General features: G+C 45.9%; 1 protein-coding gene across 5 annotated transcripts in view; it reads left to right on the top strand.

The window, feature by feature from the left end:
* The window catches only part of nhsl2 (NHS-like 2), a 148,443-nt gene extending 126,266 nt beyond the window's left edge, over window positions 1-22,177 (top strand). For 4 of the 5 annotated variants that reach the window (XM_055938521.1, XM_055938522.1, XM_055938523.1 and 1 more), the window contains exons 3-9: window positions 6,957-7,105; window positions 7,452-7,671; window positions 9,890-11,271; window positions 14,172-15,320; window positions 15,810-16,077; window positions 16,376-16,520; window positions 16,931-22,177. In XM_055938521.1, coding sequence (XP_055794496.1) covers window positions 6,957-7,105; window positions 7,452-7,671; window positions 9,890-11,271; window positions 14,172-15,320; window positions 15,810-16,077; window positions 16,376-16,520; window positions 16,931-17,267 — 3,650 coding nt within the window. In that variant the 3' untranslated portion in view covers window positions 17,268-22,177. Of the gene's footprint in view, window positions 1-6,956; window positions 7,106-7,451; window positions 7,672-8,159; window positions 9,385-9,889; window positions 11,272-14,171; window positions 15,321-15,809; window positions 16,078-16,375; window positions 16,521-16,930 lie in introns of those variants that run through there. The other variant, XM_055938525.1, reaches the window with a different exon arrangement.
* Window positions 22,178-22,872: the final 695 nt, after the last annotated feature.

Genomic DNA, 22,872 nt, shown 5'->3' with positions numbered 1-22,872 from the left:
CCTATTGGTCCTGGTCAAAAGTAGTGCACCATAGAGGGAATAGGGTGCCATTTGAGATGGAGTCAGTGTTAAGCTGCTCAATCATGTCTGGAGAGAGAGTTGCTGTCCTTGAATCCAACTAACTCACTTTCCTCCAAATCTGCATATTTAGAGACAAACATCTAATCAGTGGTGGAAAAAGTACCCAACTATCATACTTGAGCAAAAGTAAGATACCTTAATAGAAAATGACTCAAGTAAAAGTAAAAGTCACCTAGTAAAATTCTACTGGAGTAAAAGTATATGGTTTAAAATATACTTAAGTATCAAAAGTAAAAGTATAATTCATTTCAAATTCCTTATGTTAAGCAAACCAGATGGCACCATTTACTTGTTTTTTTAAATTACGGAAAGCCACGGGCACACTCCAACATTCAGACATCATTTACAAACAAAGCATGTGTGTTTAGTGAGTCCGCCAGATCAGAGCCAGTAGGGATGACCAGGGATGTTCGGTTGATAAGGGCATGAATTTGACTATTTTCCTGTCCTGCTAAGCATTCAAAATGTAACGAGTACTTTTGGGTGTCAAGGAAAATTAATGGAGTTTAAAGTACAATATTTTCTTAAGGAATGTAGTGAAGTAAAAATTGTCAAAAATATAAATTGTAAAGTACAGATACCCCAAAAAACAGCTTAAGTAGTACTTTAAAGTAGTTTTACTTAAGTACTTTACACCACTGCATCTAATTGAGATGAACTTATTTTTAAATATATTTTTCAAAAGACAGTTCTATATTATCTGGCATATAATACTCACCTATAGTTATCTGTGCTCCTTGCAATAACACAATTTAAAAAAACTCTAATTCTGTTATTTCTATATCATGATGAATTAATTCCTACATTTAGAGTGGCATACTTGTCTTGTACCTTTTTGCTGCTGGTGTCAACTCACATTAAGAGCAGCCTTGGATGAGAATAGGCACTCTTTTGTGTTTTGTGATGTTGAAAGACTGAGACTGCAGTCTGATAGATGAGGACAGCTTCTTCTACTCCCAATAGCTAGACTAATACATTAAACAGAATCACTGGCATAGATTTTTGTTTTTGATTTTTGCACCACAAAGCACTTTTATTGTAGCCTGATCCCAGATCTGTTTGTACTCTTGCCAAGTCAATTGCTCAATGTCAAGCCAAATATTTTTTGCCATGCAATCAGAAGCACCTTTATTTGCTAATTACATTTACACATACCCAGAATTTGCCTTGGTGAGAAGGTGACAAGGAATTGACATCGTAACATTTTGTATTTGTATTTCTTATGGATCCCCATTAGCTGCAGCCAAGGCAAAATTAAGGCAGTTACATAATTCTCAACACACTAAATGTGTGCCCTCAGGCCCATACTCCATTACCACATATCTACAACATAAACAGACCGGCACTCAGGCTAGATTTGAGAAATGAGTGTAATGGCGCAGGTGGAGATGGCTGCTGTTTTACGGGCTCCTAACCAATTGTGCTATTTTGTGTGTTTTTTCACGTGATTTGTAACTTATTTTGTACATAATGTTTCTGCCAACGTCTCTTATGACTGAAAAGAGCTTCTGGATATCAGAACAGCGATAACTCACCTCGAACTAGACAAATATTTCTTTCTTTTACGAGTCGGACGCGAAGGATTTACTCCATATACCCGACCAGGCCCAAATCCCCTTAAATCACGTGAAGAGAAGACACAGATACAGGGGACGCAGGTCCGGGTGCCTTGTGAGAATTTGTTGGCGAGTGTGTAACCCACCTCTACCGTCCGTCCTATTGGCCAACGTGCATCATTGGAGAATAAACTGGATGAGCTCCGTTCAAGACTATTCTACCAACGGGACATTAAAAACTGTAATATCTTATGTTTCACTGAGTCGTGGCTGAACGACGACATACATAATATACAGTTGGCTGGTTTTTCTGTGCACTGGCAAGACAGAACAGCTGCCTCTGGTAAGACAAGGGATGGCGGTCTGTGTCTTATTGTCAATAACAGCTGGTGCACTAAATCAAATATTAAGGAAGTTTCGAGGTTTTGCTCGCCTAAGGTAGAGCATCTTATCATAAGCTGTAGACCACACTATTTACCAAGAGAGTTTCCGTCTATATTTTTCATAGCTGTCTATTTACCACCACAAACCGATGCTGGCACTAAGACCGAACTCAACGAGTTGTATAAAGCCATAAGCAAACAGGAAAATGCTCATCCAGAGGCGGTGCTCCTAGTGGCCGGGGACTTTAATGCATGGAAACTTAAATTAGTTTTACCTAATTTCTACCAGCATGTTACATGTGTAACAAGAGAAGAAAACATTTTCTAGACCACATTTACTTCACACACAGAGACGCATGCCAAGCTCTCCCTCGCCCTGCATTTGGCAAGTCTGACCATAATTATATCCTTCTGATTCCTGCTTACAAGCAATAACTAAAGTAGGAATTACCAGTGACTCGGTCAGTACGGAAGTGGTCTGATGACGCAAATGCTAAGCTACAGGACTGTTTTGCTAGCACAGACTAGAAATATGTTCAGGGACTCATCCGATGGCATTGAGGAGTGTACCACATCAGTCACCAGCTTCATCAATAAGTGCATCGATGAGGTTGTCCCCACTGTGAAAGTACGTACATACCCCAACCAGAAGCCATGGATTACAGGCAACATCGGCACTGAGCTAAAGGGTAGAGCTGCCACTTTCAAGGAGCGGGACTCTAACCCAGACGTTTATAAAAAAATCCTGATATGCCCTCAGACGAACCATCAAACAGGCAAGGCATAAATACAGGACTAAGATTGAATCCTACTACACTGTCTTTGATGCATGTTGGATGTGGCAGGGATTGCAAACTATTATGGAAGCCCAGGCGCAAGCTGCCCAGTGAAACAAGCCTACCAGACAAACTAAATTACTTCTATGCGTGCTTCAAGGCAAGCAACACTGAAGCATGCCTGAGAGCACCAGCTGTTCCAGACGACTGTGTGATCACCCTCGTCGTAGTTGATGTAAGACCTTTAAACAGGTCAACAGACAGTTTACCAGGACGTGAACTCCGAGCATGCGCTGACCAACTGGCAAGTGTCTTCACTGACAAGCTTCACTGACAAGCTTCCTCAACAGCTGCACCATCAAGAGCGTCCTGACTGGTTCCATCACTGCCTGGTATGGCAACTGCTCAGCCTCCGATCGCAAGGTGCTAAAGAGGGTAGTGTGTACAGCCCAGAACATCACTGGGGCCAAGCTCCCTGCCATCCAGGATCTCTATAGCAGGCAGTGTCAGAGGAAGGCCTTACATTTTATCAACATTTCGAATGCGCGACTCAAGCTGGCAGCATTCTGGATCATTGCTACTCTAACTTCCGCGACGCATACAAAGCCCTCTCCCGCCCTCCTTTCGGCAAATCTGACCACGATTCCAATTTGTTACTCCCTGCCTATAGACAGAAACTAAAACAGGAAACGTCCGTGGTCAGGTCTGTTCAATGCTGGTCTGACCAATCGGATTCCACGCTTCAAGATTGCTTCGATCAGGTGGACTCGGATATGTTCCGGATAGCCTCAGGCAACAACATTGATGTATACGCTGACTCGGTGAGCGAGTTTATTAGCAAGTGCATCCGTGATGTTGTGCCCTCGGTGACTATTAAAACCTTCCTTAACCAGAAACCGTGGATTGATGGCAGCATTCGCGCAAAACTGAAAGCACAAACCACTGCTTTTAAGCATGGCAAGGCGACCGGAACATGACCGAATACAAACAGTGTAGCTATTCCCTCCGCAAGGCAATCAAACAAGCTAAGCGTCAGTATAGAGACAAAGTAGAGTTGCAATTCAACGGCTCAAACACGAGACGTATGTGGCAGGGTCTACAGTCAATCACGGATTACAAAAAGAAAACCAGCCCTGTCGCGGACACCGACGTCTTGCCCCCAGACAAATTAAACAACTTCTTTGCTCGCTTTGAGGACAATACAGTGCCACTGACACGGCCCGCTACCAAAACCTGTGTGCTCTCCTTCACCGTGGCCAAAGTGAGTAAAACATTTAAATGTGTTAACCCTCACAAGGCTGCCAGCCCAGACGGCATACCGAGCCGTGTCCTCAGAGCATGCGCAGACCAGCTGACTGGTGTGTTTACGAACATATTTAATCAATCCCTATCCAAGTTTGCTGTGCACACATGCTTCAAGAGGGCCACCATTGTTCCTGTTCCCAAGAAAGCTAACTAAGCTAAACGACTATCTGTCATCATGAAGTGCTTGGAGAGACTAGTAGAGGATCATATCACCTCCACCCTACCTGATACTCGAGACCCACTCCAATTTGCTTACCGACCCAATAGGTCCACAAACGACACAATCTCAATCACACTGCACACTATCCTATCCCATCTGGACAAGAGTAATACCTATGTAGGAATGCTGTTCATCGACTACAGCTCAGCATTTAACACCGTAGTACCCTCCAAACATGTCATTAAGTTCGAGACCCTGGGTCTCGACACCGCCCTGTGCAACTGGGTCCTGGAATTTCTGACGGGCCGCCCCCAGGTGGTGAGGGTAGGAAACAACATCTCCACCCCGCTGATCCTCAACACTGGGGCCCCACAAGTGTGCGTTCTCAGCCCTCTCCTGTACTCCCTGTTCACTCATGACTGCGTGGCCATGCACGCCTCCAACTCAATCAAGATTGCAGACACTACAGTGGTAGGCTTGATTGCCAACAACGACGAGACGGCCTACAGGGAGGAAGTGAGGGCCCTCGGAGTGTGATGTCAGGAAAATAACCTCTCACTTAACATCAACAAAACAAAGGAGATGATCGTGGACTTCCGGAAACAGCAGAAGGAGCACCCCCCTATCCACATCGACGGGACAGTAGTGGAGAAGGTGGAACGTTTTAAGTTCCTCGGCGTACACATCACGGACAAACTGAAATGGTCCAGCCACACAGACAGCGTGGTGAAGAAGGCGAACAGCGCCTCTTCAACCTCAGGAGGCTGAAGAAATTTGGCTTGTTACCAAAAACACTCACAAACTTTTACAGATGCACAATTGAGAGCGTCCTGTCGGGCTGTATCACAGCCTGGTACGGCAACTGCTCCACCCTCAACCTTAAGGCTCTCCAGAGGGTAGTGCGTTCTGCATAACGCATCACCGGGGGCAAATTACCTGCCAAGTCTAGGTCCAAAAGGCTTCTGAACAGCTTCTACATACGCACACTTACGCACCCCTAGGTGTGTTGGTAAGGTTAGGTGTGTTGTGTATTTTAGGTGGGCACCTGATTTCCACTTAGATGCACTGTATCCATGTGTGTTTTCTGCTGCACCCTCTCATCATCTCACCATTGCCATTGCCCCAATGACAGAACAGGTAGCTGAAATAAAAGTAGTTAAATAAAGGTTAATTTTAAATAAAATCAAAATAAAAACACACACACACATACACACATACACACACACACACACACACACACACACACACACACACACACACACACACACTCTCCTACCTGTGATGTCGAGGGATAGCAGGTGAGCGGGGGTGCGTTGTCCCAGGTGCCAACAAGGTTTCTTGTGCGTATGCTGAACAGCTAATCAAATGGCTACCCAGGATTGACCGGTACCCCCTGTATATAGCCTCGTTATTATTATTTTATTGTTGCTCTTTTATTTTTTACTTTACTTTATTTAGTAAATATTTTTTATTAACTCTTATTTTTCTTGAAACTGCATTGTTGGTTAAGGGCTGGTAAGTAAGCATTTCATGGCAAGGTCTACACCTGTGTATTCGGTGCATGTGACAAATAACATTTGATTTGATTTCATGACGTTGCAGCAAATACAGCGAAACAAGTGAAGTGATGCAATCAAGGAAGTCCTGAATAAGTTCTTACTTAAACTCTCCCTCATTCCACGTTCACTAGAAGGTTATGACCGGTTCACCTTGAATAGTCCTAAGTTAACTGGGGATGTTACGTTTGATGTTAGATGGCCAAGTTGCCAGATCTGTGTTGCCATAGCCAGACCAGAAGCAGACCTGACAACCACAGGCTCCCAGTAAGTTGGTTAACTATAATCAGTGGGCAGGTCTTCCCTCTTCTGTTAAGGGGGATTTGCTGGGGGCCATTGATGATTGAAGTGGTATTCCATTATCCCCAGGCGATGCATTGCTAGGCAACCCTACACCAGGAGGAAGGCATCCATAATGTCCCAGAGAGCAAGTTCAATCACCCCCCCCCCCCCTCACACCCCCGCCCCCAAATACTGTCAGAAGGAGTTTGGGGGTGGGACAGGGTTTATGGGGGGGGGGGGGCTTGGAGGGATATGGGGCTGCTGGTGGGGTGAGTGGAGGTTTAGGGGAGTGTGTTTTGGGGGAAATGAATGGCTAGGGGGTTGTGTATGGTGAGTTTTAAGGGGGGGGGTGGGTTGTGGAATGGTAATCAGTATGTTTACAATGGCCTGAGGTGGAGTCCTGCAGCTTCGAGAGAAACAGGAGGAGAGGAGGACGGAGTGAGGAAGCAACAAGGGACAAGAAAGAAAGGCAGGAGGAAGTCGAGACAGCAGGTGGAGAGCAACATTGCCAAAGAAAGTGTGAGAAAAATAGAGGGAAACGGGAAAGAGTAGTGAATCAGTGAGTGCTAAAGAATCGTTGCATGAGGTGGACTCCACATTTTGTTCTCTTGTGTCCACTCCTCCAAGCCTCCACTTAGCATGTGGCTAACTAGTGTTCTGCGCCGGACAGACTTCAAGAAGCAGCTAATGGGATGGATGCTCTGCAACTTGACTAACTCCGAGGTTGTTGTGGCTTGTATGTGTGTGTGTTTATGTGCGCGCCCGTGTCTGTTGCCGTGTGTGTGCATGCGTGTACCTGTGTGTGTCTGGTACGATGTGTGTCTGACACCATACGTATGTGTATGCGTCTCTACCAGACTTTGAAGAGCAGCTGTATGACACCAAGCTAACAGGCCAGACGTTCCGCCACCCAACAGCTTCCTCCCAGAGTTCTGACGACACGTCCACCACCCTCAGCCGCTCCCCTGTCTCCCTCAACAACAAGAGACCTGACTTCATCTTCCTGGTAAATATGAACGCCTTTATTTGATTTAACCTGTACTTTAATGGACCTTTAATGACCTGTATTTCGTTCTTGTACAAGTTGTAGTTATTCTACAAATGTTCTACAGCTGATTTTTAGGTGCTGGGGTCTATGTATCTGGATATGCTAGCATATTGTTTGATAATGGGAATCCATCTTTTCCATTGCTACAATTCGAAGTTGACTGCTTGATGTCAAACAGAAAATGAGAGTTTCATGTCAATTGGAAACGTCGCAACACAAATAGTCTCTAGTCTAGGAATCTACGTGTAACTCCTTCCTTCCCGTCACCCCTCCTCCATCACCTCTCCTCCCTCCTCCTCTTCAGCCGGCGTCTAAGGGGCAGGTGTGTGAGGAGGATGAGACCTCCTCAGTAAGTATCAGTAGGGGTACGGACCCGCCCCCCTCTCCCTCCCCGTCCCCCTGTGGGTCAGATCGCCCTCTAGTGGGGTGGAGCAGCACCTCCCTGGGACCCCCCGTGGCCGAGAAACCTCGTTGGCACCTGGGACGACGCACCCCCGCTCACCTGCTATCCCTCGACATCACAGGTAGGAGAGTGGGTAGTGTGTGTGTGTGTGTGTGTGTGTGTGTGTGTGTGTGTGGGGGTGTGGGTGTGGGTGTGTGCTTGTGTTTTTATTTTTATTTCATTTAAAATTAACCTTTATTTAACTACTTTTATTTAAGCTACCTGTTCTGTCATTGGGGCAATGGCAATGGTGAGATGATGAGAGAGAGGGTGCAGCAGAAAACACACATGGATACAGTGCATCTAAGTGGAAATCAGGTGCCCACCTAAAATACACAACACACCTAACCTTTACCAACACACCTATGGGGTGCGTAAGTGTGCGTATGTAAGCATCACTGCGTACAGAATCTGAATTGTTTATCCTATCTATTTGGTTACATTCTATCTACTCTATTTTCTGTCATCTATTTATGTTTTGTGCGTGTGTGTGCGTGTGTGTGTGCGTGCGTGCGTGCGTGCGTGCGTGCATTTTTGGTAGTATGCTCTGGTCATCATAGCTGCAGCATTCTGACACTCACCCTCCAAACATCCTCCTGGTTTTGGCATAGCAACTGCTTTGTCATTGGATGCCTCCTCTCCCCCTCCTTTCCCATCCTCCCTTTCCTGTTAATTCTCATCCATCAACAGTAGAGTATCTCACTCTCTTTCAGAACTCTCTCTCTCTCACTGCATCTCTCTCTCTCTCTCTCAATCTATTTTTTATTCTTCCCTTGCTCTCTCTCTCTTTTCTCCCCTCACTCTCATTTTCCCAGAATCTTTATTTTGCTCCATCATTCTCCCTGCATCTCTCTCTCACTCCATCATTCTCCCTGCGTCTCTCTCTCGCTCCATCATTCTCCCTGAATCTCTCTCTCGCTCCATCATTCTCCCTGCATCTCTCTCTCGCTCCATCATTCTCCCTGCATCTCTCTCTCGCTCCATCATTCTCCCTGCATCTCTCTCTCGCTCCATCATTCTCCCTGCATCTCTCTCTCGCTCCATCATTCTCCATGCATCTCTCTCTCGCTCCATCATTCTCCATGCGTCTCTCTCTCGCTCCATCATTCTCTCTGCACCTCTCTCTCGCTCCATCATTCTCCCTGCATCTCTCTCTCTCGCTCCATCATTCTCCCTGCATCTCTCTCTCTCGCTCCATCATTCTCCCTGCATCTCTCTCTCTCGCTCCATCATTCTCCCTGCATCTCTCTCTCTCGCTCCATCATTCTCCCTGCATCTCTCTGTCTCTCTCTGTCTCTCTCTGTGTCTGTCTCTCTCTCTCTCTCTCTCTCTCTGTGTCTCTCTGTGTCTCTCTCTCTCTGTGTCTCTCTCTCTCTCTCTCTCTCTCTCTGTCTCTCTGTGTCTCTCTCTCTCTGTGTCTCTCTCTCTCTGTGTCTCTCTCTCTCTGTGTGTGTCTCTCTCTCTGTGTGTGTCTTTGAGTTAGGTGTGTTGAGACTAGCTTGGTAAGGTTGGGTGTGTTGAGACTAGCTTGGTAAGGTTAGGTGTGTTGTGTATTTTAGGTGGGCACCTGATTTCCAGTTAGATGCACTGTATCCATGTATGTTTTCTGCTGCACCCTCTCTCTCTCATCATCTTGCCATTGCCCCAATGACAGAACAGGTAGCTGTTGCCATGGCAATGCCCAGCTCTTCCTTCATTCCACTCCTCTATCTGAAAAAAGCTGCAGAGGGAGAGGGAAAGGGAGAAAAAGAGAGATGGCGAAAGAGCGAGAGAAATGAGGGAAGGAGAGAAATTGGTAGAGTGGAATATATATCACAGAGAGAGTTGTTTTTCTCCTCCTTGCACTATTTTCATGAATGAATGTAAAGAAAGCAGACGAGACCTGAGATGACTGTGTAGAAGGTTACCCAGTGTCTTTAAACTTCAAATATGGTTTCATTCTTAATGTAGGCAAGCGCAGGAAAACATTATTCTGATGTTAAGTGAGTCAGTATGCTTCCTCATTATCAACGAGACAACCTCTCTTTTTGTCCAGGAGTAACTCAATAGTCTCTCTCTCTCTCTCTGTCTATCTGTCTCTCTGTCTCTCTGTCTCTCTGTCTCTCTGTCTCTCTGTCTCTCTCTGTCTCTCTCTGTCTCTCTCTGTCTCTCTCTGTCTCTCTCTGTCTCTCTCTGTCTCTCTCTCTCTCTCTCTCTCTCTCTCTCTCTCTCTCTCTCTCTCTCTCTCTCTCTCTCTCTCTCTCTCTCTCTCTCTCTCTCTCTCTCTCTCTCTCTCTCTCTCTCTCTCTCTCTCTCTCTAGGTGAGGGTAAACTCTTGGGCGTAGACCTCCTCCAGGGATCCTGTTCCCCCTCTCCGTCCCTGGGCTGTGGTGGAGGAGACCAGCCCCGGTCTCTGGAGCCTGTCACAGACACCCCTGTCCAGCACATACCCCTGAGGAAGACCCATAGTGACCTGGACCCCAGCCTCAGCCTTCCCCAGTCCCCCAGGAACCCCCCTCCAACCCTTGGCACCATGGACCACTCTGCCGCCCTCCTCTGCTCCAACTCCACCTCTCAGTCCTGGAACGGCCCCAAGGGCTCCACCTTCTCCCCGGGAGCCTGGAACGAGGCCTATAGTTATAGTTTAGCTCCAAGTCCGCTGGGGAAGGGACCGGCGACCCTGCCCAAGGGACCAAGGATGGTTGAGGGGCAGGGTGGGGAGTTGATGTGCCCCTCTCAGACCAGTTTGGGACTCTCCGTGAGCTCGGGGTCGCAGTCTCACTCTAGTTCGTTCACGTCAATATCAGAACCTTCCGGACACAGGCACCCAGGCACCATAGGGATGATGATGGGGAGGCGGAGTGAGACAGAGGGGGCGGCATCTAGCCCCACTGACGAACGGAGCGGTTCGGAGAGAGGGATGGGAGGAGGAGAGAGAAGGGAGAGGTCGGCGCGTTCTGTCGCCGCCGCCAATGCATTTAAGTTCCGTGAGCGCTCTCTTTCCACGCCGACGGATTCCGGCTCGTTCTGCTCCACGGATAACATCTGCGGCGGGATGTACGGCGTCGGTGGACTACCTGGAGCCGGTAATGGGACAAACGGGAACGGTGGCAGCGTTTTAACAGAGATGCACCACCCCCACCACCATTACCCTGGCGGCGAGGGGGGTGAGAGGGGCGAGAGCTACGCCCTCTTCTACCCCAGTGGGAGCTCCGAGGATGGGAGCAACAGCATTGACAACGTCTCCGTATCTGACGGCAACTTCCCCCCGGGAGGTCGCCTACGGTTACGTTCTCGCTCCATCTCGCTGAAGAAGTCCAAACGCAAACCCCCTCCGCCCGTCCGGAGCGTCTCGCTCGTGAAGAATTTAGGGGGCGCCGAGGGGCGCGTGCATGGCCACAACGGAGGGCACTACCGGGACGGGCGCCCCAAATCCCTCCACATCCCACGGGACCACCTACAGGACTTCCAGCCAGACTTCCTCTTACCCTCCTCCTCCCTCTCCAAGCCCGATCTGGAGGAGCCTGAGCTGGGCCACGGCGGCGTGGACGGACCCCCTAGCCTCGAGGTCCACGGACCAGACACAACAGAGCTGTCCTTCCCAGCCCACTGGCAGCTGGAGGAGTGGAAAGCTTCTGACCCCTACAGGTCGTTGTCTGGGTCTAGTACAGCCACGGGGACGACTGTTATAGAGTGCATGAAGGTAAGAGAGTCTCCTATACACAAAGGGCCCTATTCAGGCTTGAGATACGTTGACTAACATGAAGTCAAATGTTGACTTAAAGTCCATGTTAAGTCTACTTATCTCAAGTGTGAATAGGGCCGTTAGCACTTCCCTTAGTAACAGGTTTTTGGTATTTTGCTGTTTGTACTGTCTATATCGGGCCTGGGCAAAGGGTGTCCCGGGGAGCCGTATGCGGCCCGCGACCTGATTCAATACGGCCCGCGGAATCATGCTAAGATCACATAAAGAATTTGCGATTTTGTAAAGTTTTGAAAAACGTATTTGTTATTCAGATTAAAATGCCCAATGAATACTCGCCTTTGTGTAATGATTTAACTCCCACTGCTTGTGGGACATTTATTTTGAAGGCACGTATAAATAACTGCACGCGGACAGACAGTGACTGACAGGCTGCCACACACGTCACAGTTACAAATAGTAGCTAGCTAGAAATTGCTAAAAAATGAGTTTTTGTAGACAATGAATGTAGGGTGTTCGAGCAAGAGTGGACATCAAAATAGTTATTTATCGAGGTATCAGGGAAAGCTGTGTGCTTTGTGTTCAAAGAGAGCATCGCTGTCTTGAAAGACTACAACTTGTCCCGACACTTCCCAGACAAAGCATGCAGAGAAATATAGGTATATGTCTTCTGAGCAGAGGGCAAGTACATCGAAAGAGTTGCTTTCTCAGTTGCGAAAGCAGCACGGACTTTTCACAAAACTGCATTCGACGGTATCGCGAGAGCTCGCTATGTACTGTCCCACGAAAGTGCTGAACATAGCAAGCCATTCGCTGAGGGCGAATTCATTAAAGAATGTTTGATTGGATCTGCAGCAATACTTTGCCCCGACAAGGAAGAGCTGTTTGAAAATGTTTCCCTGTCAAGACGAACAGTGGTACGGCGGGTTGAGGACACCGCAGAGAATATGGAACAACAGTTGAAAGACAAGGTAAAGGATTTCACCTATTTCTCCTTGGCCTCTGGATGAGAGCAGTGATGCACGTGACACGGCACAGTTGTTGATATTCTTACGAGGCATAACCTCAGACTTTGAAATGACAGGGGAGCTTGCTTCAGTGCAGTCAATGAAGAGCACAACCACAGGGAACGTTTTATTGGAGGAGGTTAGTAAGTGTGACAAAGCTGAGTTTTGAAAAGTTATCCAGTGTGCCCACTGATGGTGCACAAACGTTGGGCACCATCAGTGGAAAAAAACGTTGGCCTTTTGAAAAGGATACAGGATCAAGTAGCTGAGCGGACCCAGATCAGAAAATAATTTTCCTGCATTGCGTTATTCATCAGGAGGTGCTCTGTAAATGTGTTCTGAAAATGAGCCGTGTTGTGGATACAGTCACACTAAAGTGGTAAACTTCATAAGAGCACAATCTTTAAACCACAGGCGGTTTGTCTCACTGTTGGGAGACAGTCGGGTCATGCAGATCTCCCCTACCACACAAACGTGAGATGGCTGAGTTTGAGGAAGGTACTTAAAAGGGTATGGAACCATTTGTTTTGCAAATGAAAGGAAAATATGTGGATTTACCTCAACTGCAAGATAAAGAATGGTTGGCTGATTTTTCCTTCACCGTAGACATCATCGCCCTCATGAATGAACTGAATTCCAAATGTACAGATCAGATCAGATCAGATGTACAGCCTTGTCAAAGCCTTCAAGAGAAAATGACTCCTCCTGACCCGTCAAGTAGAAGCCAACAATCTCACCCACCTCCCGACACTACTAGTCTGTTCCCGCGCTGCGGGAGAAGTATACATCGCTGCTGCGTGCTTTGAACGGTTAGTTTTTTTCTTGTTGTTTTGTGAGTTTTCTCGTCGTGTTGAGGATTTCAAAGTGTTGGAAAATAACATGTTGTTGGTTTCCAATCCTTTCACCTTCAATGTGGATAACGCTCTCACTGACCTGCAACTTGAGCTTATCGATATTCAGTCTGATGCAGTGATTGGAGAACTATTCAAAACAATGTCACTGACGAGGTTTTACGCATCTCTCCATGATCAAAACTTTCCAAAGATTAGGAGTCATGCTCAGAAGATGTTTGTACTGCTTGGGCTAACCTATGTATGTGAACAGACATTTTCAGTGATGAAATATAACAAGTCAAGGCACAGATCCTCTTACTGACTCTCACCTCTCAGCAACCCTGCACATAGCGACGTCAGAAACTATACCGGACTTCACTGCTCTAGTCAATGCCCAGCGACTTCACTCCTCACACTGATTGAGTAGTTTAAATGTAATGTTGAGCTCTCTCTCATTCTTGTGTTTTTTGTGCATACCCGTTAACAAGAGTTCTGTCCGTGGTGCTGAATGCACAGTGTACGTTTCCCTCTGTGTAGTTCATTGCGTGTTTAATAATGAAAATACCTACCAAAAGGAGAACATGGATGTGGTTTATTTCTGTGCATGTTAAATAAGTAGCATATCTGGTCGTGATTTACAGTCTATATATATTTGTCAACACAGTCATACACATGATGTATAATCCTGTAATATGATTCTGGCCCGACATATTCTTATGTGGACCTCCATGTAAAAGAATTACCCAGGCCTGGTCTATGTTGTGTAATGCAGCCGTGCCCAAACCTCTTCCTGAAAATCTACAGTCCTGTAGGTTTTCAGTCCAACCCTAACCTAACATACCTGATTCATCTAGTTAAGGCCTTGGTGAGCAGCTAATAAGTGGACTGAAAACCTACTGGACACTAGATCTCTAGAAAGAGGGTTGGGCAGCCCTGGTTTAATGTAGGATTTTTTCTGATGTACGACCAGGAAGATGATTTTCATGTTTTTAATGTCTAATACATGATTTTCATGTCTAATACATTTAATCTAATCACGTTTAATTGAATCTAATCTAAGGTTCGGGGCAGCTCCGAGTCTCTCCTGGACTCCCCCTCCACCTCCAGAGCCACCTCCCCCTCCCTGCTCTCCGTTGAAGCAGAGTCGACCAAAGCTTCCTCCCCCTTCAAGCCACAAGGACTCATGTCCCCCTCCAGTGGCTACTCTAGCCAGTCAGAAACTCCGACACCCATCACCCCCTCCAACCAGGTGGCAGGAACACCAACAGGGCCCGCCTGCACGTTGGGGTGTAAGATGCGCCCCAAAATCCCAGAGAGGAAGTCTTCGTTGCCAGCTACATCACCACGGGACCCTGCTGCTCGATCGAGGCTGTCCTTCGAGATGCCGGTTAACGCTCATCTGGATTTGTCCTCCATCAAACCAAAACAGAAGGCCAGCCGGCGCCATTCTGACACGTCCACCGCCACTAAGCCCGGTAAACTGAGTGCCGGCAGCCAATCAACTCTCCCAGTGGTGACCACGAACGAGCTCCGGAACATCCGCCTACGTTCTGTCTCCCGTACCGACCTGGAGGACTGCCTCAATGGAGCCTCTAATGACATCATTGAGGAGGAGCAGGGTCGCGACCTTTCCCCCCCGCCTGTCACCCCCGGTTGCACTCCCGGCCCCCTCGTTGCCCCCAAACCCAAACCCCCTGTGGCCTTCAAGCCCCCATTACCCAAACGCCCCCTTAACATCCTCCTCAAGTCCCCCTCCTCCTCCCCCGTCGCTTCCGACTCCCCCCCTGCCTCCCCTGTTAACCCTCCCCGGCCCATGCCTAACCCCAGCATCTACATGGTAGTAGGTAGGAAGCCCAAGCTGAAGAAAGCCTTCCCTCACACCCCCACCAGTCCCTTTAGACCCCAGGAACATCCCCAAACCTTCCCCCTCCACTACCCCCAGAGCCTCTACGATGCCCCCTCCTTCCCCCACACCCAGTCCCTGTACGATCTGCCTCCTCTCCCCCTGCCCCAGCCCCTCCTGGAGGACCCCTCCATGGAGCCGGAGTTCAACCCTGACTTGGAGCTCCGTCTTGGGCCTGAGGATGGAGGGTCTCTCCCCTCTCCCTGCAGTAACCAGGAAGTGCTGGAGACTCAGGATAAGAGCACGTCTCTACCTAGCAGGATGACCATATCCTGTCTGGCTGAATTGGACAAGAAGAAACCCAAGGTAGGCCAGCTGAATGGGTTAGGGTTCAATGAATGCCATGCTTTTGTACTGTGGTCAGTTAGTCAAGTCTCTCTCTCCTCTCTCTCTCTCTCCTCTCTCTCTCCTCTCTCTCTCTATCTCTCTATCTCTCTATCTCTCTATATCTCTCTCTCTCTATATCTCTCTCTCTCTATCTCTCTCTCTCTCTCTATATCTCTCTCTCTCTCTCTCTATATATCTCTATATATCTCTCTCTCTCTCTCTATATCTCTATATCTCTCTCTCTCTCTCTCTATATCTCTATATCTCTCTCTCTCTCTCTCTATATCTCTCTCTCTCTCTCTATATATCTCTCTCTCTCTCTATATCTCTCTCTCTCTATATATCTCTCTCTCTCTCTCTATCTATCTATCTATCTATACAGTATATTGTCTGCATGTATTTACTTGCTACATAGCACATTGTCCTTTGGTTATCATGTACACTACTGATAAGAAATCTCTCCCCAAGGTTCCTCCGCCGGTTCCAAAGAAGCCCAACGTCCTGCTTCTCCCCTCCAACGGTACCACCGACAGACAGGGAACACAGACAGACAGCCCTGCCGCTCTCCGCTCTCCCGTTGGAGCGTTCCCACCAGAAGAGATTCCCGGGAAAGAGGAAAACCAGGAAAATTACCTGGGAATAGGAACAGATGAGGAAAGCTCCATGGAGTCTTCATTACAGGACTCTTCTTTTACAGATGTGGAGGGGAGGCTCAGCATTACAGAGACAGGCATAAGTATGTTTACAATGTTACGGTGGAGAATTAATCAATGAAAATCAATTTAGCTGGAATTCAGATCCTGTCAGGATTGAAAGTGTCACAGTGTAAAACTTCCTTTCCAGTTTCACTTCAATCGTAGTTGAAATGTAAGTGGTTACCATCGCAATTGAAAAACCATAACTACCCGTATTGTTTTGATTGGTCATTGTTAATTGTTTTCTTCATTTATTGACTGATTATTCATTGATAGAAATATTTCTTGTTTTCATTGGTCAGTCGTTAGAGAGTAACTGGCCAATCATATTGTTTCCAGGTGATGACGCGGAGAGCGTTGAGGAGAGCAGTTCGGTCGTTAGTGACAAGACGGAGCTCCACATCACAGAGGAAATGGATGATGATGTCAGAGGACACACACCTACCACACACACCACAGAGGACCTGTTCACCAAAATACACAGGTGTGCCAATACACACACACACACACACATTGGTTTTACTATCCTTATAGGGACCAAACAATTAATTCCCATAAAAAAATTTTTTTTCCCTAAGCCTTAACCTAACCTTAACCCTTACCCTAAAACTAAACTTAACCCTAAATATAAATATAACCCTAATTCTAACACTAAACCTAAGCGCTAAGCCTGAAAAGCCTTATTCCTTGTGGGGACCGGTGAAATGTCCCCACTGGTCCGAATGTTACTTGTTTTGCTATCCATGTCAGGACTTCTGTTTCCCACAAGGAAAGTAAAACCAAACGCCACAAACACCAAGGACAGTTATGCTAAATCAAAAATGTTCTAAAAATGTTCTAATTCTAATGCGTTTAACATCTCTCCTCTTTTCTTCTCTTCTCTCCTCCCTACAGGTCAAAAAGGAAAGTCCTGGGCCGTAAGGAACCAGGGGACTCGTTCGGCAGCCGCCAGAGTCTGGTCTCCCCGGTGAAGCACAGCACCAGTGGTGGTGACCTCCGAACCCTGACCCTGGGCTCGACCCCGCGCTCCACCTCGCGGAACGACAACTTCATGGCCCTGCTCCAAAAGAAGGGCAGCAAGTCCAGCACGGGAGGGGCCAGAGTCTCTGCCATGGAACTCCTCAAGAGCACAAACCCCCTCGCGCGACGCGTCACAGAATTCTCGACCTCAGCGGACGGAGGGGATATGACCACCGGGAATCATGGAACCAGACTGCCTCAGGACCAATGAGAGTCTGAACCATTGAATGTTTTTAAACCACTTGTCCCAGGTCATTCTCTCTCTCTCTCTCTCTCTCTCTCTCTCTCTCTCTCTCTCGCTCTCGCTCTCGCTCGCTCTCTCTCGCTCTCTCTCACACACACACACATATACTTACTGTAGCCTTACCACGACTAAGAGATCTCCTGAGAAAGTAGAGGTTGAATCTAGTTATAGATAACCCCTTTTCGATCGAACTATTGATGGAAGAAGGAACGTCCAACCAGACCACTCAACCACTGATTGACCTTTTCATGAACGTTTATTAACTGCTCAATGGCTGGTCACGATGGTCATCAAAGGAGTTTTGTTTTTAACGCCGTCCATTCCATCATTAAGGGGTATTATTTTTGGAGGTCTCCTTCAGTCTAAAGGAGAAAATGAGCAGTTTTAATGTCATGCTTAAACACATTCTTTCGCTCGTGTTTTTTACTTTGCTGTGTGACTGACAGTGGAGGAGAGAGAGAGCGAGAGAAACTATACTAGGGAAAGATTGATTGGATAATAGCCGATCTGGGAGTCTGACTGTATGACTCTCAATGATCTTTGTGGAAATGAATGAATCTGAAATATCCATGGAAACACCACCAGTAGTATATACCGTATATGGTCCATGCAAAGAATCACCAATATCTAAACAGACAGATTACAGGCCTACTGAATAGACTGGGTACATCGCAGGCCTATGCTTGATGGTGACGGATGCCACACTAGTCTTTTGAAGACATGGTGTGAGTGTGTGTCGTATTTTCGGTCCCTCACACACACAAAAAAAACTAAAACGGTTTCAATCGAAAACATTCCACGGGAAGATTGACAGTTGGACATGGTACCAAGCCCCCGCCCCTTTATGTTTGAATCAAAGCACTTTGGCGACTGCATACAGAGGTAGCTTACAACAACGAGGAAAACAACAATGCCTGTGTCATCCCTGTTATTTGTTTGTTTATGTTTCTCTTTTCATACGAGATAGAAGGCCATATAAATGTTTTCTCAGATTGTATTTAACCTGTACAAAGATATACATACATACCGTATAAACTGAAATATATCCGCTTGAACTGTTCTAAACAGACTATGGAGAGCCACAGTGTACAGTAGTACTACTAACAGTAGTAGTACAATAGTACTACAGTAGTACTAACAGTAATAGGACAAAAGTACTACAGTAGTACTAACAGTAGTAGTACAGTACTACTACAGTAGTACTAACAGTAATAGTACTACAGTAGTACTAACAGTAGTAATCTACTATGTGATACACCTCACAGCACACAACAGGATCAAACCAACTGAACTGAAGGAGCAACGCCATGGAACACAAGCCCACGAACCCTTACCCACGGATCTCCCCACACTGCCGCCAGTATGTGTGTACTTGCGTGTGTGTGTGTGTGTGTATACAGGAAATGATAACCAAACACAGCAAGGGATGTGTGAAAGATGGAGGGCACAGAATTGAACCCTGTGGATCTTTCTTAACAGAGAGTATGATACAGGGTTGGGTTTATTTAACAGGGTTTAGACTGGTTTCTGTTAGGACCAAAGGACTGCCATAAACAGACAAGTGGAGACGTGTGTGTGTGTGTGTGTGTGTGTGTGTGTGTGTGTGTGTGTGTGTGTGTGTGTGTGTGTGTGTGTGTGTGTGTGTGTGTGTGTGTGTGTGTGTGTGTGTGTGTGTGTGGGGAGACAAGGGCTTCATTTATCCGCCCTAAGGAGAGGATTAAGTGGTCTGAATCATGTGGATGTAGTCTTTGGAGTTTTCCGTGACGTTTTGGAACTGAGAGGGGATTCTGGACCTGAGGGGGTTCCGGAACTGTGATTAGAACCCACTTTTCTAACAACCATCACAAAACAAACAGAGACAGTCCAGGAATACAGCTAACCATCCATCGGCCATATTGAAAAATGCAGCGCCCTCTTCTTTTTGCCCTCTCCACATGTTTTTTTTCTCAAACTGTCCGTTTTGTGCAGAGCCTTTTCCTCTCGTCCACTCTCCCTCGCTTCTCGTCCTCCTTCCTGGCAGGAACACATGCTCCATCTGTCTCTCTCTGCCCATAGAGTAGCCCCCTCCTCTCCTCATTTCTTCGTCCTCCCCTCATCCCTCCCTCCGTACCCCTCCCATTCTTTCTGTGCATCGGAGCTTCCCGTTCGCAGACGACACAGCCTGAATGTCAATGGAAGGAAGGGGAAAAAGGACGCCGCGTTGATATTGTGTTCAAGAGTGCTATGTTCAAATTCATCTTTCAATCCACCCCTCTCTGTGAAAAATACAAATGTTTTTTTTTTTTTTTATCCTTCTGCTGCATTGTGCATCGGTCCCTATATCCAGACCAAACTAACCATCCATGTTACAAGGGAAACAGGAGGGTGGATTGTGTGAAAGAACACACAGAGACGGATGGAAAAGGGACAGTGCGTGTGAATGTCTGGATGTGTACTTAAAGGAACGGATAGTGGACTTCTGGACCCGCTCAGACTGTGAACACTGATCTTAACCCATCCTCCTTTCACCACACTTTTCCAGAACCATTACATTGGGGCCGTGCAAACCCTGGTGCTATTGAGCTACAGTGCCCCCCTATGGATGACGAGAGGGAGCACACCCTGTAAAACTACTGCTCTGTCCCTCCAGCAGAGACGCAGTGACTCCAGATTAATATCTGGATGCTCTTTTTGTTATATCGGTCATTCAGGAAACCAGAACAACAACTACAACAACTTATAAAGACAATGAAAAGAAGACGAAAAAAAACTATGTAAATGAACACGTTATTAATAAATAGTCAAGTGACGCTTGTTTTAAATATTTAGTGAATGGAACTACAACAAAAAAAGAACTATGACAAAGCTCAGTGTTAGTTTGCCTTGTAGTCTGGCGTGATGTTTAACCTTCTGTGTTTTTGACGTAGAAATATAATTACTAGAATGGACACCCCTATTTAAGTCAATGGGGCCATAATGTCAACTTCCTATGGTCAGAGGTTCTATGCCCATTCTACTGATTATATTCTATGGTTTTCAGCTACCTTGATATTACACTCCCTTTGAGGTATGCAGAGTTGTTACTCTTTCTGTTCTGAAGTACTGTAGTTATTATGGTTACTAAGGTAATGCTGTATACTATGGTTACTACAGTCATATACTGTGGTTATTACGGTAATACTGTATAATATGATTACTACTGTCATATACTATGGCTGTTACAGTAGTGGTCGTCACTATTCCTACTATTACTACTCTTGGCTGTACCCTTATACTGTTCATAAAACACAGATGCAACGATAGAGAGAAAGAAAGAGGGAGAGAGAAAGAGTTGAGAAAAATGTAAGCAATAGCCCAAGACCGAGGATGAGGCAGAAACACATTTTCACACACCGAGGCAAAATACTCACTAAATACTGTAACTCCAGTTGGAGATTCCAGCTCTAGCCACAGAAATGGTTGCGCAGCGCTACACACACACACACACACACACACACACTCACACACACACACACACACACACACACACACACACACACACACACACACACACACACACACACAGGAAGAAATACAGATTTGTTCAGTAGCCTACAGTTGGCACATACAGTGATTTATTATAGTGGGTTCCACTCTCCAATCAACCATGTCTAGGAATGTGGTAGAGTATTACAGAGTATGGGAGCAGAAGAGAAAGAGGTATGAGGATAGGGGGGGGGGGTGAGGGAGAGAAGGTGGGTAACATTTCACGAGTGGATATTTCACTCTTCTGAAAGAGGGGGATCACGGTTGGGTTCTGTCCATCGATTTCCTCTCTCCTCCTTTCTTTCTTTCTTTCCTTCCCTTCTTTATTCTGTGACTCATAAGGACAACTCTTGAAGCTTTCCCAAAACTCCCCACGGAACAATACAAGTCTAGAGAGAGGGGGAGAAGAAGAGAGAGGGAGAGGAGGGATGACAGAAAAATACGTCCTTTAGTCAGTGTGTGTTTTATATCTTGTTTCTGCATCGACATCTAACAGCAGCGTAACAAGCTGTTAACAACCACCTGGTTGTCATGACGCTAAACAAGCAAACAGACATATTAATATTAGCCTTTTTCTCAAATCACATCCTACTCACTATCTAGTGCACTATTCTGGTCTAACACTTGAAAGGGTATCATGTGAGATTTGATCGCACCCTTTCAAGCTATGTTAAAGTGTTAATCTGTATATACAATGTAAGTACCATTAGATTACCCTTATTCAGATTAAATATAGAGATGATAGTATGATTAGGGACAGGAGTTTATTTTTCTGTCAAAATGTGTATTTATTTTTTTCTCACAACATTCTTACAGAAATCTAGCCCCATAATTTCCCCTCACCACATTACCTAACCATGCAGGAAAAACTCAGAGTCCTAGTTATAGGCTATAAGAAACAAATAGTATATAACTCTGGCCCAGAGTGTTTCCCGGTCAAGTCATGTGGTCAGGAAAAACTCCTGTCCCTAAGTATAATGAGTATAACCGATAATTAGTTGTACATCAGTTAAACTGCTCACAGTACTCTCTGTATGTATAGGACCAGGACAATAATACAGCTTTAACTTAAAAGACACACACAAAAACACCCACGAAACAAGATGAAGTTTGTTGGGTTAGGCTACTTAAATAAAGAGAGAGAGCGTTCTTGGAATTATTCTATTTTTGTTATTTCTCATTGGAAGGACATATTTAAAACTCTACTGCATATATGATTATTATTATGATAATTATCAATAACCTCAGTTTTCAGATCCAGCAGTGTGGTTCATGTAGCTGTTGGTTTGAACACATGCAGCTATGTATGTCTTGCCAATGTGATTAAAATTATTATATCATTCAAATAAATTATTTTTCTTGCTTAACACTGATTTTGTCTATGGATGTCCTTTTGAATTTTTTCTGACCTGGGGTGTATTCATTAGTGCCCACCATGGCAAAATGGTAGCAAAGCGTTTTTGCCATGGAAAACGTTTTGCAATGAAAATGAATGTCTCTTATTGGACAAGTTCAGGTTAGTCCCTCCTCATTTCAGTCGTTTGATTCATTTAGTTCCGAGAGAATACAAACGACCCTGTTATCATATCTGTGTTTCCTGAATGAAAGAACATTACTGGTGATAGCAGGGGGAAAAAACGATTTACATTCATATAACCCTTCTGTGTTTGGGTGTGTTCACTTTCTTCTCCAGTCTGTTTCATACTGTGTAGTTAAACCTCTCCAGTCTGCTTCATACTGTGTAGTTAAACCTTTCCAGTCTGTTTCAGACTGTGTAGTTAACCCTCACTAGTCTGTTTCAGACTGTGTAGTTAAACCTCTCCAGTCTGCTTCATACTGTGTTGTTAAACCTCTCCAGTCTGCTTCATACTGTGTAGTTAAACCTCTCCAGTCTGCTTCATACTGTGTAGTTAAACCTCTCCAGTCTGCTTCATACTGTGTAGTTAAACCTCTCCAGTCTGTTTCAGACTGTGTAGTTAAACCTCACTAGTCTGCTTCATACTGTGTAGTTAAACCTCACTGGTCTGCTTCATACTGTGTAGTTAAACCTCACTGGTCTGCTTCATAC

This window comes from Salvelinus fontinalis, chromosome 11 (assembly GCF_029448725.1).
Source record: "Salvelinus fontinalis isolate EN_2023a chromosome 11, ASM2944872v1, whole genome shotgun sequence".
Taxonomy (NCBI): Eukaryota; Metazoa; Chordata; class Actinopteri; order Salmoniformes; family Salmonidae; genus Salvelinus; species Salvelinus fontinalis.
This window is presented reverse-complemented; position numbering and strand designations above follow the sequence as displayed.